This window comes from Salvelinus namaycush, chromosome 31 (assembly GCF_016432855.1).
Source record: "Salvelinus namaycush isolate Seneca chromosome 31, SaNama_1.0, whole genome shotgun sequence".
Lineage (NCBI taxonomy): Eukaryota > Metazoa > Chordata > Actinopteri > Salmoniformes > Salmonidae > Salvelinus > Salvelinus namaycush.
In genome coordinates, this window is record NC_052337.1 from 47,384,782 (window position 1) to 47,402,223 (window position 17,442).

Genomic DNA, 17,442 nt, shown 5'->3' on the forward strand with positions numbered 1-17,442 from the left:
TGAAAATGAACGCAGTTGACAGTGAGAGGATGTTTCTTTGATCCTTTATATTGTGCAGACAGACCAGTTCCCTACCTCTTCCCACTGCCATTTTGGGGTAATTCTGTAATCAATTGGTTGTACTCTTGGATTGAGCAGACCTCGTACAATTCTGATAACTCCATGAAAGACGACTCTACCATTACAATTTACAATATCATTTAAGAACAAAATACCCTTTTCAAACATCTTTCCCATAAATACAGGTATTTTATCAACCAGCACATTTTAGTTCAGCCATTATATTTTTTGTAATATTTGTTCTATCTTTTCAGTGGAATGAAATGTAAATTGTAGCAAGCTCTGCATTGCTTGTTTGAAAAAGAGAGATACTTTGGAAAAAAAAGTATAATTTTCAATTAATCGAAAATGAGACATGGCAATCTGCACAAAGGCCATTTTTAAACAATGGATGAGCTTTTCTTAGTAATCTACTTGAGAACCATTTAGGGTTCAAGTAACAATTTTGAATAAGTGTAGCTTTTAAAGAGAGGTTTAGTGCTTTTATATTTAAATCTCAACGCACCCAATTCACATTCATTAGGCATGCTTTATTTTGTCTGGTTTAGCATCCCAGATAAAGCAAAATATTTTTTGCTCATATGATTTGAAAAACGTATCACGAATCTACTGCCAATGTTTGTTTAAGGCAATTGCATGGCTGTGTGCAATTGCCATATACACCTGTCAGTAACGGGTGTGGCTGAAATAGCCAAATCCACTCATTTGAAGGGGTGTCCACATACTTCTATATAATGTAGTGTATAAGGACACCATGTCATTTTTTAAATATATATACATTTTTTAGGAACTCAGTCAGGGTCTCAACTTACTGTTGAGAGTTAGCATAGTAGAATACACAAGGTGCAATTTCTAAACTTGATTGTGCATCAGCAGTTCAATCTCTCCCCATGCTCGTTCACGCTGCTCATTGGTAAGCGAATGCACCTTCTACCTGTCTACCTCCCGCTCGTATAGTGTATGTGCAGCCAGGTTCCATACAGTGAGCAAGTCCTCCGCTTTCACTCTGTTTGCCGTACTGGTGTGTGACTCGGGTGTGTGTTTGCCATTTCACTGGCTATGCTTGTCTTGGGATGCAGGTTGTGTTTGCGAACACACTGTGGCTCATCGCCAACTTTTAGTAAATTCCTGTCTAGAGAGACACGGAAGCCCAGGTAGTCTATCTAGCCTGTAGTTTCAAATGGAGGTCACGAACAAACGTTTTCAATGCTGAATGAGCTGTGTTTATTTTGCTCTATTCTGGGACAAGGTGGACTGTTCGGACTTTCAATGTAGCAAGGTTTGCTTACAGAGGACTACAGGGGCTACTCTTAGCCAACTTACACAAGCTACTGGGGAATCAACATCCGCCTACTTTCTCTTTCTCTTCTACTCCAGTAGCTGGAGGCCGCTCTGGCCTAGTGGGAGTGTCGCCGTCGAGTCATCTCCACAGCCGTTTGGCCGGTGCTCTGCAGGGAACCCTCCCCAAAGGGGTCTCCCCCTTCCCCGGAGAATGGAGTTAGTATGATGCTTCTGGATGACTTAGGCTAGGAATAGGAACAGGAACACCCACTATCTACCAGCCATGGAGGCACGTCACTCGCCGTGGAAGTTGAACGCAGCAGCTTTTGGCAATAGGGGCCTCCTTGGCGGTGGGAAGCACTGACCGGATACAGACTTCAAAGAGCTTCGCCACCCTGGATCCAGAGGTTCCGACGCCTTCATCCCTGGGGGTTTCCGCTTCGAGATTGGACCCAGAGGTACCTGCTCCTTTGTCCCCTGTTCTGTCTCCCTCTCCGGTGGCTTCTAAGCTGAATGAGGCTTTGTTGGTTATGGCTATCGGTTAAACAGGCCAAATCAAACTACTTCCTTAGCGCTAGGGCGGACTGTTAGTGATCCCTCTAAATTCAAAAAATCTGTTAATTCACTGAAGCCGAGTAATTCCTCTACTTCTACTGCCTAAGCAAGTAGTTTTAGACTCATGCGTCATTAATCAGCATTTTATCTGAGCTGGTTTCTTATTTGGTATTTCTGGTCTTGGCCAGTCAGTTGACTGTGCTTCCCACATACAGCCTCCAGTTGCTTCAATGGATGATCAGTCAATCTCACGTGATTTTGGAAATGGTAGTAAGGGTTTTTCTTTTTGGCAACTCAGAAGTTCTTGCTGCCTTATTAGGTATTGACTCCAAGAAATCCTTAGGGGCTAATAATTTGGACCTGTCTTTGCTTAAGTATGCAGCATCCCTCATTGATGGCTTAGTAACACACTTTTTTTTTAAATTAAACTTTAGTATCAGGAAGTATTCAAAATGTGTGGAAAGCAGCTTTTGTGCTGCCACTCCATAAGGGTGGCGATAGTAGTCATCCCAATAATTATCATTCCTTTTTCAGGCTCTCTTGTCTTGAGAAAATCCTAGAATGGTCATCAAAGAGCTATGTTGTTATCAATGTTAATCTTTTTACTATTAACCCCTCCACCACCCCCCATATACATTTTACATACATGGTACTTTTATATAAAGCAAGCTCATAACAATAATACATTACCAAAACATAAGCTCTTTAATCCCACCCCTCACCCACTCTCAGCCCATCCCACCTATCACCATAGACCACCCTCATATTTGGTTTCCATGTGACATATATTTTTCAATTGTGCTGTGATGTTTTACATACATTTTGAACCTTTCTAATCGTATAGTATCCACAGATTGTGAGCTAAAGATGAAAACCTTCCCTATGAGTATTATTATCATATTTATTGACTGACGATGGCTTTCCAAATCGCCCAACACTGCTATTTGTACGGTTAATTTTAAGTGCATGTTGTGATTTTTTTTTTAACCATTCCTGAACCTTTGACCAGAAACAAGCTACATAGGGACAATACCAGAATAAATGATCTATTGATTCTGTCTCTTCGCAGCAAAATCTACAGAGCTGAGATTGTCGTATGCTCCATATATATAGCATTCTGTTGGCGGCAAGAATTTATATTTATATAATTTTTGTACCCGTTTATAAACCATGTGCCATGGAATCGGTACATCGAAAATCTCTGCCCATTTACTTTGCAACCTGTACGGCGCAGCTGTCAACATTTTTGTCCTAAAATTAAACTGGTATATTTTTCTATTTATGCTAATTCCTTTCAGCCAATTTGTATCTTTAATATATGGCAGGCAAACAAGTTCCCTACCTTCTCCCTTTTCCATTTGCCTCAATTCTTTTGGTAATGCTGCAATCAGTTGGTTGTAAATTTGGATTGAGCAGATATTCCCATATTTTTTCGATAGCTGCATATGTGTCAACTCCTCCATTTTCTATTCATAATATCATTAATAAATATAATACACATTTTTTCTATTTTTTCCATAAATAATCAGTTTTTTATTAATCAATATATTAGTTGTAATATTTGTTTATTTTCTGGAGGATAAAACTTAAATTGTAACCAGCTTTGTTTGGCTTGTTTAAGAAAGGGTGATACTTTAGATTAAATGTATTTTTCAATTAGTCAAATGACAAGTTGTAATCTGTATATGCAATTTTTTAACAAGGATGAGCCTTAATCTACTGGATAACCATTTTGGGTTTAAGTATATTTTGGGTTTAAGTATGTGTGAGTGAAGCTTTTAGTGAGAGGTTTAAAGCTTTAATATTTAATAATTGTATCCCCCCAAACTCATTCATTATATAAATAGCCACGCAAAAAAAAAATCTGGCTTAGCATTCCAAATAAAAGGAAATATTTTTTGCTAAATGATTTAAAACATTTGTCGTATATCATCTCCAATATATATCGTCCATGTAAAAAACCTGTCTGATCAGGATGAACAATTATTTGGTAAAACCTTTTTTATTCTATGTGCTATGCATTTCGCCAGGAGAGGCCTCCAGTTTTTAAATGGACTGGATCTTTATACTTACCACCTGGATCCTGTTTCAGTAGTAATGAAATCAGACCTTCTTGTTGAGTACCTGAAAGTCTATCATTTTTATAGGAATAATTAAAACATGATAATAATGGATCTTTGAGTACATCAAAAAAGATGACTGAAAAGATGTTTAAAAAAGAGACTCCATTTGTAACGAGTTTCTGTAAATTATTTTTGGTAGCATTTCTGTTGAAGATTGAATAAAAAATTAGCATTTTTCACAATTTTCCATCCAATTCGCTTTATTTTTGTAATACATTACACTTGATCGTTCTTGAATAAGTACCTCCATTTCTTTTTGTTTTTCCTCTAACCTATTTTGTGCCTCTATAGTACAGTTCCCATTACCATCTACCTGCACTGTTATTTCCTTTATTAGTCTAATCTCTTTTGACCTAAACTACTTTTGTTTTAATGATGACTATTGTATTGAATGGCCTCTAAAAGTGTCCCATACAATAAGGGGCTAGTTACCTAGCTAGCCAGCCAGCCAGCCCATAGAGAGAGCATTCCATTATGGATTTTGTAGTCAACTTGAGCTGCTACAGATATCCACAGTTATTTTTCATGTTGCTACCAACCTTATTATAATGCCAAAATGAAACGTGTTCACAAAAAAATATTGTTCTCACATAAATGTTATTTAACTCTGTAAATGAAAGGAATGAGTGGTTTCCTTTAACTTTTGTTAATAAAATGTTTCTCTGCTAACAGATCCCTCTACGTATTCAATTATATTCAATTTTTAATCCCTGTGCTGAGTTAATGTGTAGCGGCTAATTGTATAGCTAATAGGCTATGTGTTTGTAGATTGATTTGTCAAAATTATCAGTGACGAAAAATTTGCATACTAGGCCAAAGTTCCTCGTCAGTCGTCTGCAGTGTTGGGAACGTTCCTTTTAAAAGTAACTAATTACATTATGACAGACGCAATATCTACTTTACAATACTTAAAATATATATTTTGTTAAATTATTTCCTCAAGTAAATACATATATAAAACCAACTGGGCACAGTAAAAGGAGAGCTCAAATACAAGGACAATTGGCTACCAATCTGTTTTACACACAGATCCTGGGCAGACAGATTCTGTAGCGCCCTTTCCTTTATGTTTATGGCGAAGACGGAGCTAGAGATTTCAATTCTTATCAACTGAGCCTAACTTGATCACCTAGCTACATTGTTTGCTTTATTACCAGACAGTAAATGGAGCACTCACCTGAACCCGATGATCCTGTGTGTGCATGTGCAAGTAGCGTCAGTCAAGATACAAGATCTGTGTCACGTCCTGACCATAGAGAGTCCTTATTTTCTATGGTAGAGTAGGTCAGGGCGTGACTGGGGGTTAGGCTAGTTTATATTTTCTATGTGGGGTTCTAGTTTTGTTTTTCTATGTTGGTGATTTTGTATGATTCCCAATTAGAGGCAGCTGGTAATCGTTGTCTCTAATTGGGGATCATATTTAGGTAGCTTTTTTCCACCTGTGTTTTGTGGGATATTGTTTGTGTAGTTGCATGTTAGCACTCTATTGTCGTTTCGTTTAGTCTTTATTGTTTTGTTGTGTGGTTCACGTATTTAAAATAAAAGATGTGGAACCCAGATCACGCTGCACGTTGGTCCGAGTATGCTTCCAGTTCGTACAGCGATCGTGACAATGTGTCCTTTTCTTCTACCAATTCAAAATAATGCAAATACTTCCACGATGAAGGCTATTGTCTCTGCCATCTCGCTAGCTATCTAGCTACAAGTTGCCCTGCCCAGCTACCCGCCACAACTTTTGTACTGGAATAGAAAGAGCGCGACGAACGTATCCTAAGGGGAGGAATTTTTATTTTGCCACTAAGTACAGGTAAATAATATTGTAAAAGTAACTAGGTAACGGATTACATAAAAACTAACGCGTTAGGTTGTTAGTTACCACAAAGTATTGAGTACTCTAAAGTCACCACCCCTGTCCTCGAGAGATTACAATATGTATGACAAGGTTAGCTAATATAGCCTCATTCTAACAGTGACGTAAAAATCAATCGCATTTATTTAATAAAGCCCTTTATATGTGTCTTCCAGATATTTGCCTGAAAGTGGTGTCATCCATAGCAGACAGCCTGTACAACATCCAGCTCTTGAGGGAGTTTTGTAATGAGTACCTGAACCGAAGCTTCCACCTGCGCCCAGAAGACGTGCTGTATGCTCCCCCAGTGCTGAAGGTGAGTCCCCATTCTACTACTTTACCTCAGTGGTGAAACAGAGGCTATCATTCTTTCTTGATTAGCCTCACTCATTGCTTCTCATAGCGTATTGTAGGAGGAGGTCAGAGGGGGAGACCTCTTCCATTGTGTTTCAGAAGGAGGTGAGGTAGTGAGGAAATACAAATTGAGAAAGATACCCTTTTGAATACCTTTAATGTACATCTCTACTCCCTACCTTCTGTGATTCAAACTAAATAAGGTGTTCCATTACATGGCTTTAACCTATCCAATCCTATCAGAACATTGGCCAGTTCTATAAAGAGGGAAGTAGGATGCATCTTGAAAGCATTTGAACAGGACCTTAATGCACTACTAGCAGACATACAGGTAAATGCCAGAATAAAGGAAAAACCAACATAAAAAAAGGGTCTTAATAGGGATTTGGCCCAGAACAGCTTCAATGCACATTGACATAGATTCTATAAGTGTTTGGTGTCGCATCCCTCCAATAGAGTTCCATTCTTCCACAAGAAATTCCATAATTTTGTGTGTTGGGTTGTGGAAAACGCTGTCTGAATACACTATGTATCCCTCATTTGCTTAAGCGTTTCCATTATTTTGGCAATTACCAGTTATTTAAACACTCTCCAATGTTGTGGTGTTGACTCTGTTTCTGACATCTTTCCAAAGCACAATGTCATGGTGTTCATCGCAGAGCTATTCTGGTGGTTTGAGATCCTCAAGCCCGACTTTGTCCAGCCACGGGACTTGCAAGAAGTCAAAGACGGTACAGACATTGTATTCTTCTTCTTCTTATAATGTATTATTTTGCACTGATGTATTATATGTGCTACTGCCTTTCATTCATCCAGAGCCAACGTTTTCATCCCAGCCACTCATAAGAACACTGATCTATAAGGTTCCTCAGTGTTTTGGTTGACACTCTTTGCCATCAATCTCATAGTGAGGTCACTGCTGCAGCCCAAGAATTCCCGCCCCCATGTCTCCATCTCCAATGCTACCAAACGCAGCTTCCTGGCCACACCTGGCTCTCCTGACGTCATAACATCATCCCAAAGCCCAGATATCTGTAACAGGTACTACTTGAAACTCTGTTCACTTTTCTGTCAGTCTGTTTCTGTCTGTTTGTTATCTTCGTTTTCTGCTAGGATTGGAATGAGCCTTTGCTCACGTGTGTGTGTGTGCGCGTGCGTACCTGTGTGTGTGCGGGCGTGCTTGTGTGTGTCAGGGTTTCTGTTAGCCGGTAATTGCTGGCTTTTGGCCGATTTTATAAATGAAAAGTCGATAAATAAATTTGTAGCCAGCCAAATTGTCCAGAGCTGACCTGCTACTGAGGAGAGAGAGAAAACGAGAGAGGAGCCTCGGCCTAGGCTGCTGTTGATGGCGAAGTTGAAGGCCTTTTTCATTGAAGTAAAATATAGTGAAAAGGCAGGGCTTTAGACTGTGACCCTTTGACTTGGCTGTGCGAGTTCAAACATTTATCGGTTGCATCGGTGCGGGCTGCAGAATCAGATTCATTCACCTCACTAAAAACGTCCTATTTTTTAGGAGGCTAAAACCATGATTTGGTCAAACAGTAGAGTACATTATCCTCATGATTCCTGTAATGAAAGTGTCTACATGCCAAAGTACCTGTTTCGCTGGGGCCTGCTGCTGCACTCTCTCCTTTTTGGGCTCCCGAGTGGCGCAGCGGTCTAAGGCACTGCATCTCAGAGCAAGAGGCGTCAATATAGTACCTGGTTCGAATACAGGCAGTATCACATCCGGCCGTGATTGGGAGTCAATGATCCCAAACACACCGCCCGGGCAACGAAGGAGTGGCTTCGTAAGAAGCATTTCAAGGTCCTGGAGTGGCCTAGCCAGTCTCCAGATCTCAACCCCATAGAAAATCTTTGGAGGGAGTTGAAAGTCCGTGTTGCCCAGCAACAGCCCCAAAACATCACTGCTCTAGAGGAGATCTGCATGGAGGAATGGGCCAAAATACCAGCAACAGTGTGTGAAAACCTTGTGAAGACTTACAGAAAACGTTTGACCTCTGTCATTGCCAACAAAGGGTATATAACAAAGTATTGAGATAAACTTTTGTTATTGACCAAATACTTATTTTCCACCATAATTTGCAAATAAATTCATAAAAAATCCTACAATGTGATTTTCTGGATATTTTTTTTTCTCATTTTGTCTGTCATAGTTGAAGTGTACCTATGATGAAAATTACAGGCCTCTCTCATCTTTTTAAGTGGGAGAACTTGCACAATTGGTGGCTGACTAAATACTTTTTTGCCCCACTGTATACACCTTATCTGAAAGTCCCCAGAGTCTGCAACACCTCTAAGCAAGCGGCACCATGAAGTCCAATGAGATCTCCAAACATTTGCATCTTCAAAGTGGTATGCATATTGTGTAAATCAAATGATACAACACCCCCCAAAATCTATCTTAATTCCAGGTTGTAAGGCAACAAAATAGGGAAAATGCCGGGGGGGGGTGAATACTTACGCAAGACCGTTACTTTTATGGGGGGTCAATTAAGGAAGCCATCCTCTTCTGGAAACCAGGACAACAGGAGAGGATATTTTGAAAATACTGGACAGCTTTATGACATCAAATGGACTTTGGCGGTCAAGATGTGTTGGTATCTGTACTGATGGTGCAAAAGCCATGACAGGCAGACATAGTGGAGTGGTAACGCGCGTACAAGCAGTTTCTCCCAACTCCACTTGGGTACACTGCAGTATCAACCGAGAGGCTCTTGCTGCCAAGGGAATGGCTGACAGCTTGAAAGACGTTTTGGACACTACAGTGAAAATGGGGAACTTTGTTAAAACCTCTCTGCGCTACGGATCCCTTTTACGGGATCATTTTCCTAAACAACCGCTGAATTGCAGGGCGCAAAATATTACTAAAAATATTTATAATCATGCAATCACAAGTGAAATATACCAAAACACAGCTTAGCTTGTTGTTAATCCACCTATCGTGTCAGATTTTGAAAATATGCTTTACAGAGAAAGAAATCCAAGCTTTTGTGAGTGTATCAATCAATGCTAGAACAGCTAGCCCCAAATTAGCATGGTCACGAAAGTCAGAAAAGCAATAAAATTAATCGCTTACCTTTGATAATCTTCGGATGTTTGCACTCACGAGACTCCCAGTTACACAATAAATGTTATTTTTGTTCTATAAATATTACTTTTATAACAAAAAAACGCCATTTGGGTTGCGCGTTATGTTCAGAAAACTACAGCCTCGTTCCGGTGCTGAAAGGCAGAAGAAAATTCCCAAACGTATCAGATTCAAATATATTGCTAAAAATATTTATAATCATGCAATCACAAGTGAAATATACCAAAACACAGTTTAGCTTGTTGTTAATCCACCTATCGTGTCAGATTTTGAAAATATGCTTTGCAACGAAAGCAATCTAAGCTTTTGTGAGTGTATCAATCAATGCTAGAACAGTTAGCCTTATATTAGCTTGGTTAGCATGGTCACGAAAGTCAGAAAAGCAATAAAATTAATCGCTTACCTTTGATAATCTTCGGATGTTTGCACTCACGAGACTCCCAGTTACACAACAAATGTTCTTTTTGTTCGATAAATATTACTTTTATAACAAAAAAACGCCATTTGGGTTGCGCGTTATGTTCAGAAACCAAAGCCTCGTTCCGTTCGACGAAAATTCCAAAAAGTATACATAATGGTCGTAGAAACATGTCAAATGTTTTTTATAATCAATCCTCAGGTTGTTTTTAACAAACATAATCGATAATATTTCAACCGGACCGTAACCTATTCAATAAGATAGAAAAGGAAAATGGAGAGCTACCCCACTCGCGCGCAGGAACTATTCAGAGGACACCTGACTACTTTTGAAAAATCTCGCTCATTTTTCAAAATAAAAGCCTGAAACTATGTCTAAAGCCTGGTCACAACCTGAGGAAGCCATTGGGAAAGGAATCTGGTTGATACCCCTTTAAATGGAAGAAAGACGGGCCAGGAAACACAAAACACAAAAAAGAAGAAGAAAAACAATCACTTCCGGGTTAGGTTAGATTTTCTCAGGTTTTCGCCTGCAGAATCAGTTTTGTTATACTCACAGACAATATTTTGACAGTTTTGGAAACTTTAGAGTGTGTTCTATCCTAATCTGTAAATTATATGCATATTCTACGATCTGGACCTGAGAAATAGTCTGTTTACCTTGGGAACGTTATTTAAATAAAAAATAAGAAAATCTGACCCCTAGCGTCAAGAGGTTTTAAAGCATGGCCCCTAAACTCTTGTGTATTTTCTGCATTATGCAATGATATGGGCAGCGACCATGTAATGCTTTTACAACATACATGTGCTGGTGATCAAGGGGAAAAGTATTGACACGTTTTTTTCAATTGAGAGACGAGCTTAAGTTTTCTTTACTGACCATAATTTTCACTTGTCTGAATCCTTGCATGATGACGAGTTTCTCACACGACTGGCCTATATGGGTGATGTTTTTTCTCGCCTGAATGATCTGAATCTAGGATTACAGGGACTCTCCACACGTAAATCAAATCAAATCAAATTTTATTTGTCACATACACATGGTTAGCAGATGTTAATGCGAGTGTAGCGAAATGCTTGTGCTTCTAGTTCCGACAATGCAGTAATAACCAACAAGTAATCTAACCTAACAATTCCACAACTACTACCTTATACACACAAGTGTAAAGGGATAAAGAATATGTACATAAAGATATATGAATGAGTGATGGTACAGAACGGCATAGGCAAGATGCAGTAGATGGTATAGAGTACAGTCTATACATATGAGATGAGTAATGTAGGGTATGTAAACATAAAGTGGCATAGTTTAAAGTGGCTAGTGATACATGTATTACATAAAGATGGCAAGATGCAGTAGATGATATAGAGTACAGTATATACATATGAGATGAGTAATGTAGGGTATGTAAACATTATATTAAGTGGCATTGTTTAAAGTGGCTAGTGATCCATTTTTACATAATTTCCATCAATTCCCATTATTAAAGTGGCTGGAGTTGAGTCAGTATGTTGGCAGCGGCCACTAAATGTTAGTGGTGGCTGTTTAACAGTCTGATGGCCTTGAGATAGAAGCTGTTTTTCAGTCTCTCGGTCCCTGCTTTGATGCACCTGTACTGACCTCGCCTTCTGGATGATAGCGGGGTGAACAGGCAGTGGCTCGGGTGGTTGTTGTCCTTGATGATCTTTATGGCCTTCCTGTGACATCGGGTGGTGTAGGTGTCCTGGAGGGCAGGTAGTTTGCCCCCGGTGATGCGTTGTGCAGACCTCACTACCCTCTGGAGAGCCTTACGGTTGTGGGTGGAGCAGTTGCCGTACCAGGCGGTGATACAGCCCGACATATTCAATGTGCGAGACAAAATTGAGGCTATGATTAAGAAGTTGGAGCTCTTCTCTGTCTGCATTAACAAGGACAACACAGGTCTTTCCATCATTGTATGATCTTTTTTTGTGTGCTTGAACTCAAGCTTACGGACGATATCAAATGTGATATAGCGAAGCACCTGAGTGAGCTGGGTGCGCAATTACGCAGGTTGTCATGTATACTCCCTCTACGGTCTCTAGGTCATCAGGCTGCTAATTATCCAGCACACCTGTCACCATCGTCAAGCGCACCAGTGCCTCATGACACTCCCCTGGACTCCTTCCCTATATCTGTCACTCCCCTTGGTTCTTTCCTCAGGTGTTATTGACTCCGTTTCATGTCGGTGCGTTGTTTGTGTTTATTGTTTTGTTTATTTATTAAAACACTCACTCCCTGTGCTGGCTTCCCGACTCTCGGCGCACTCGTTACAGAATAACACCTCACCTAAGGCAAGCAGTGTTAATGACGTCGGGTCCGGGAGCTGCTACAGGCTCTCATGCCTCCGCCAGATCGCCGGGCTCCCCTGCCTCAGCCGGCTCGTCGGGCTCAGCCGGCTCGTCGGGCTCCCCTGCCTCAGCCGGATCGCCAGGCTCCCCTGCCTCAGCCGGTCTGTCATGTTCCCGCGCCCCAGCCATTTAGAGCCGCGCGTCGGGGAGGGGGTACTGTCACATATACTCCCTCTCTGGCCTCTAGGTCATCAGGCTGCTGATTATCCCGCACACCTGTCACCATCGTCTTGCGCACCTGCGCCTCATGACACTCACCTGGACTCCATCACCTCCTTAATTATCTTCCCTATATCTGTCTCTCCCCTTGGTTCGATGGCCCTGAACGAACTTTATCTGACTCTTTGTAAACTGGAAACCACACACCCTGAGGCTGCATTCATCGTAGCTGGGGATTTTAACAAGGCTAATCTGAAAACAAAACTCCCTAAATTCTATCAGCATATCGATTGTGCTACCAGGGCTGGTAAAACCTTGGATCATTGTTATACTAACTTCCGCGACGCATATAAGGCCCTCCCCCGCCCTCCTTTCGGAAAAGCTGACCACGACTCCATTTTGTTGCTTCCAGCCTACAAACAGAAACTAAAACAACAAGCTCCCTCGCTCAGGTCTGTTCAACGCTGGTCCGACCAATCTGATTCCACGCTTCAAGACTGCTTCGATCACGTGGATTGGGATATGTTCCGCATTGCGTCCAACAACAATATTGACGAATACGCTGATTCGGTGAGCGAGTTCATTAGAAAGTGCATTGACGATGTCGTACCCACAGCAACGATTAAAACATTCCCAAACCAGAAACCGTGGATTGATAGCAGCATTCGCGTGAAACTGAAAGCGCGAACCACTGCTTTTAACCAGGGCAAGGTGACCGGAAACATGACCGTATACAAACAGTGTAGCTATTCTCTCCGCAAGGCAATCAAAGCTAAGTCCCAGTATAGAGACAAAGTAGAGTCACAATTCAACAGCTCAGACACAAGAGGTATGTGGCAGGGTCTACAGTCAATCACGGATTACAAAAAGAAAACCAGCCCCGTCGCGGATCAGGATGTCTTGCTCCCAGACAGGCTAAATAACTTTTTTGCTCGCTTTGAGGACAATACAGTGCCACTGACACGGCCCGCTACCAAAACCTGCGGGCTCTCCTTCACTGCAGCCGAGGTGAGTAAAACATTTAAACGTGTTAACCCTCGCAAGGCTGCAGGCCCAGACGGCATTCCCAGCCGCGTCCTCAGAGCATGCGCAGACCAGCTGGCTGGTGTGTTTAAGGACATATTCAATCAATCCTTATCCCAGTCTGCTGTTCCCACATGCTTCAAGAGGGCCACCATTGTTCCTGTTCCCAAGAAAGCTAAGGTAACTGAGCTAAACGACTACCGCCCCGTAGCACTCACTTCCGTCATCATGAAGTGCTTTGAGAGACTAGTCAAGGACCATATCACCTCCACCCTACCTGATACCCTAGACCCACTCCAATTTGCTTACCGACCCAATAGGTCCACAGACGACGCAATCGCAACCACACTGCACACTGCTCTAACCCATCTGGACAAGAGGAATACCTATGTGAGAATGCTGTTCATCGACTACAGCTCAGCATTTAACACCATAGTACCCTCCAAACTCGTCATCAAGCTCGAGACCCTGGGTCTCGACCCCGCCCTGTGCAACTGGGTCCTGGACTTCCTGACGGGCCGCCCCCAGGTGGTGAGGGTAGGTAACAACATCTCCACCCCGCTGATCCTCAACACCGGGGCCCCACAAGGGTGCGTTCTGAGCCCTCTCCTGTACTCCCTGTTCACCCACGACTGCGTGGCGATGCACGCCTCCAACTCAATCATCAAGTTTGCGGACGACACTACAGTGGTAGGCTTGATTACCAACAACGACGAGACGGCCTACAGGGAGGAGGTGAGGGCCCTCGGAGTGTGGTGTCAGGAAAATAACCTCACACTCAACGTCAACAAAACAAAGGAGATGATTGTTGACTTCAGGAAACAGCAGAGGGAGCACCCCCTTATCCACATCGACGGGATAGTAGTGGAGAGGGTAGTAAGTTTTAAGTTCCTCGGCGTACACATCATGGACAAACTGAATTGGTCCACCCACACAGATAGCGTTGTGAAGAAGGCGCAGCAGCGCCTCTTCAACCTCAGGAGGCTGAAGAAATTCGGCTTGTCACCAAAAGCACTCACAAACTTCTACAGATGCACAATCGAGAGCATCCTGTCGGGCTGTATCACCGCCTGGTACGGCAACTGCTCCGCCCACAACCGTAAGGCTCTCCAGAGGGTAGTGAGGTCTGCACAACGCATCACCGGGGGCAAACTACCTGCCCTCCAGAACACCTACACCACCCGATGTCACAGGAAGGCCATAAAGATCATCAAGGACAACAACCACCCAAGCCACTGCCTGTTCACCCCACTATCATCCAGAAGGCGAGGTCAGTACAGGTGCATCAAAGCAGGGACCGAGAGACTGAAAAACAGCTTCTATCTCAAGGCCATCAGACTGTTAAACAGCCACCACTAACATTTAGTGGCCGCTGCCAACATACTGACTCAACTCCAGCCACTTTAATAATGGGAATTGATGGAAATTATGTAAAAATATACCACTAGCCACTTTAAACAATGCCACTTAATATAATGTTTACATACCCTACATTACTCATCTCATATGTATATGTATATACTGTACTCTATATCATCTACTGCATCTTGCCATCTTTATGTAATACATGTATCACTAGCCACTTTAAACTATGCCACTTTATGTTTACATACCCTACATTACTCATCTTATATGTATATACTGTACTCTATACCATCTACTGCATCTTGCCTATGCCGTTCTGTACCATCACTCATTCATATATCTTTATGTACATATTCTTTATCCCTTTACACTTGTGTGTATCAGGTAGTAGTTGTGGAATTGTTAGGTTAGATTACTTGTTGGTTATTACTGCATTGTCGGAACTAGAAGCATTTCGCTACACTCGCATTAACATCTGCTAACCATGTGTATGTGACAAATACAATTTGATTTGATTTGATTTGGTTCTTTCCTCAGGTGTTGTTGACTCTGTTTCATGTCGGTGCGTTGTTTGTGTTTATTGTTTTGTTCATTTATTGAAACACTCACTCCCTGTACTTGCTTCCGGACTCTCAGCGCACTCGTTATACAGGTACTTTCCCGAATCGGATGACACAAACAACTGGATTCGTTAATCCTTTCATGCCCTGCCTCCAGTCCACTTACCGATATCTGAACAAGAGAGCCTCTTCGAAATTGTAAAAAGTGGATTCTGCGAAAATTGAATTTTGAGCCACTGGCATATTATAGATAGGGCTGCGCTCAGAATATCCTGCCTTGGCAAATTGCGATGTTAAGACACTGATTTCCTTTGCAACCACGTACCTATGTGAGAGTGGATTCTCGGCCCTCACTAGCATGAAAACTAAATTCAGGCACAGACTGTGTGTGGAAAATGATTTAAGACTGAGACTCTCTCCAATACAACCCAACATTGCAGAGTTATGTGCATCCCTTCAAGCACACCCTTCTCATTAACCTGTGCTGAATTATTAAAAAATGTTGATGAACAAATAAGGTTTTATATATAAGATGGCTAAATAAAGAGCAAAATGGTTGATTTATTATTTGTGCCGTGGTCCTATAAGAGCTCTTTGTCACTTCCCACGAGCCGGGTTGTGACAAAAACAAATTCTTCTGTATAATAAATGTATTGTGTGTTTGCCTTTGCAGGCTTACAAAGATGGCAAAAAACAACATTTGAGAGTGCGCTGACCCTGGTGCTAGAGGGGGTACGCAGCTGGAGGTTGAATGTTTGAAAGGGTACGAGACTATAAAAAGTTAGGGAAGCACTGTTTTAGGCCTACCAGAGTTAAGCATTATATTATCTTTATAGAAAATATTCTAATCGTAAATGAATGAATTAGCCTCCTTCTGTACGCCTATATCTGTATAGCAGACGCAGTAGTTGACAAGTATAAAGAAATTCATGTTGGTGTCGTAGAATGCCACCCGGCATATCTCGATCTCTCTCTCTCTCTCTCTCTCTGGGACTAGGCCTAAGCTTCTCATCCTTTTATATTTGTCTGTTAAAATATTAATATAATGCAGTGGATGCTTAAGCCAATAGGCCTACGTATGCATTGCCCTGACACATTTAGTGCCCAAATCTCTGACGGCTGAACCGTGAGATGGACAACCATTGTTTTAGGAAAGTAAAAAACAAATAAAACGATGCTACACATCGAAACACAAGGAATCGTGTTTTTGTCATTAGTTGTAGGCTGTTTTTAAGGACATGTAAATGTGGCTCATTTTGTCAATATCCCTTGTTTATTGATGGTGCTGGTTGTGTGGGTGGGTGGCCTAATGGGTTACACACCCAATGCATATGGATGACCGGGACATTTCTGAAATGTCCGATAAAATTGAAATCTTCACGGTCAATTGTCCGGCGCCAAATTTTCCTGACGCAAACCCTGGTGTGTGCGTGTTTGGGGAAGTATAATGCCCGATTTCTTTCTTTTGCAGTACCAAAGTCAGTCCTGCGTGTAGCCCCTCACACTTATTACTCCCCCTGAGACAGAGGCAACAGAAGTCCACACAGGAGGATGACGCCTCAGGTAAGATTGACTTGAACTGTACTATGCTAAATTGTATATTTTCTTTTCACATTGTCCTTTTTTATGCGTAATTAGGCCAGCCCAGCACGGCTTGGCTTGGTGTACTCCTATAGTGTGAATCGGGCATTTATTTGACCTTTTATTTAAGCAGCGAGCCACCATTAAGACTGGGGTCTCTTTCACAAGGGAGCCCTGCATGCACAATTTCACAAGACAAAATCAAAAACAAGTCAAATACAGCACAACACAAATATTTAAGAAAAACAATGACATTCCTCAATTAGAAGGTCCGCAAGCACCAGAACATCCAATTGTAATTTATTTTGTATTTGGTTTCAGCAATGAGTTGCTTTAAAAAATAAAAGCAGATTTACCTAGTTCGGTGGAGACCCGAGGATCCTTGAGTTAACCAACATAAGAAGCACAATATCAGACTTATAGTCGTACTGTAAATTAGTCCAGTTCATTTTCACCAATGAGTAATGCTCATCACAATTTTTGATTTATCTCAATCCCATAATGTCACAAAGGCTGATACATAAATAAGGCAATTGTTTAATATTTTGTGTCTGTGTTTAGGGCAGAGAAACAGGTCCAACTCTCTGTCACGTGTTGACAGTCAAGTTCAGGGGTCAAGCCTGGCCTGGCCAGAGAGAAGACAGAGGTGAGTGG

General features: G+C 41.7%; 1 protein-coding gene across 1 annotated transcript in view; it reads left to right on the forward strand.

The window, feature by feature from the left end:
- The window catches only part of LOC120025827 (calmodulin-regulated spectrin-associated protein 1-B-like), a 112,358-nt gene that overhangs the window by 59,722 nt on the left and 35,194 nt on the right, over window positions 1-17,442 (forward strand). Inside the window, exons 7-11 of the mRNA XM_038970518.1 lie at window positions 6,045-6,184; window positions 6,857-6,953; window positions 7,131-7,263; window positions 16,679-16,770; window positions 17,350-17,434. Coding sequence (XP_038826446.1) covers window positions 6,045-6,184; window positions 6,857-6,953; window positions 7,131-7,263; window positions 16,679-16,770; window positions 17,350-17,434 — 547 coding nt within the window. The remainder of the gene's footprint in view (window positions 1-6,044; window positions 6,185-6,856; window positions 6,954-7,130; window positions 7,264-16,678; window positions 16,771-17,349; window positions 17,435-17,442) is intronic.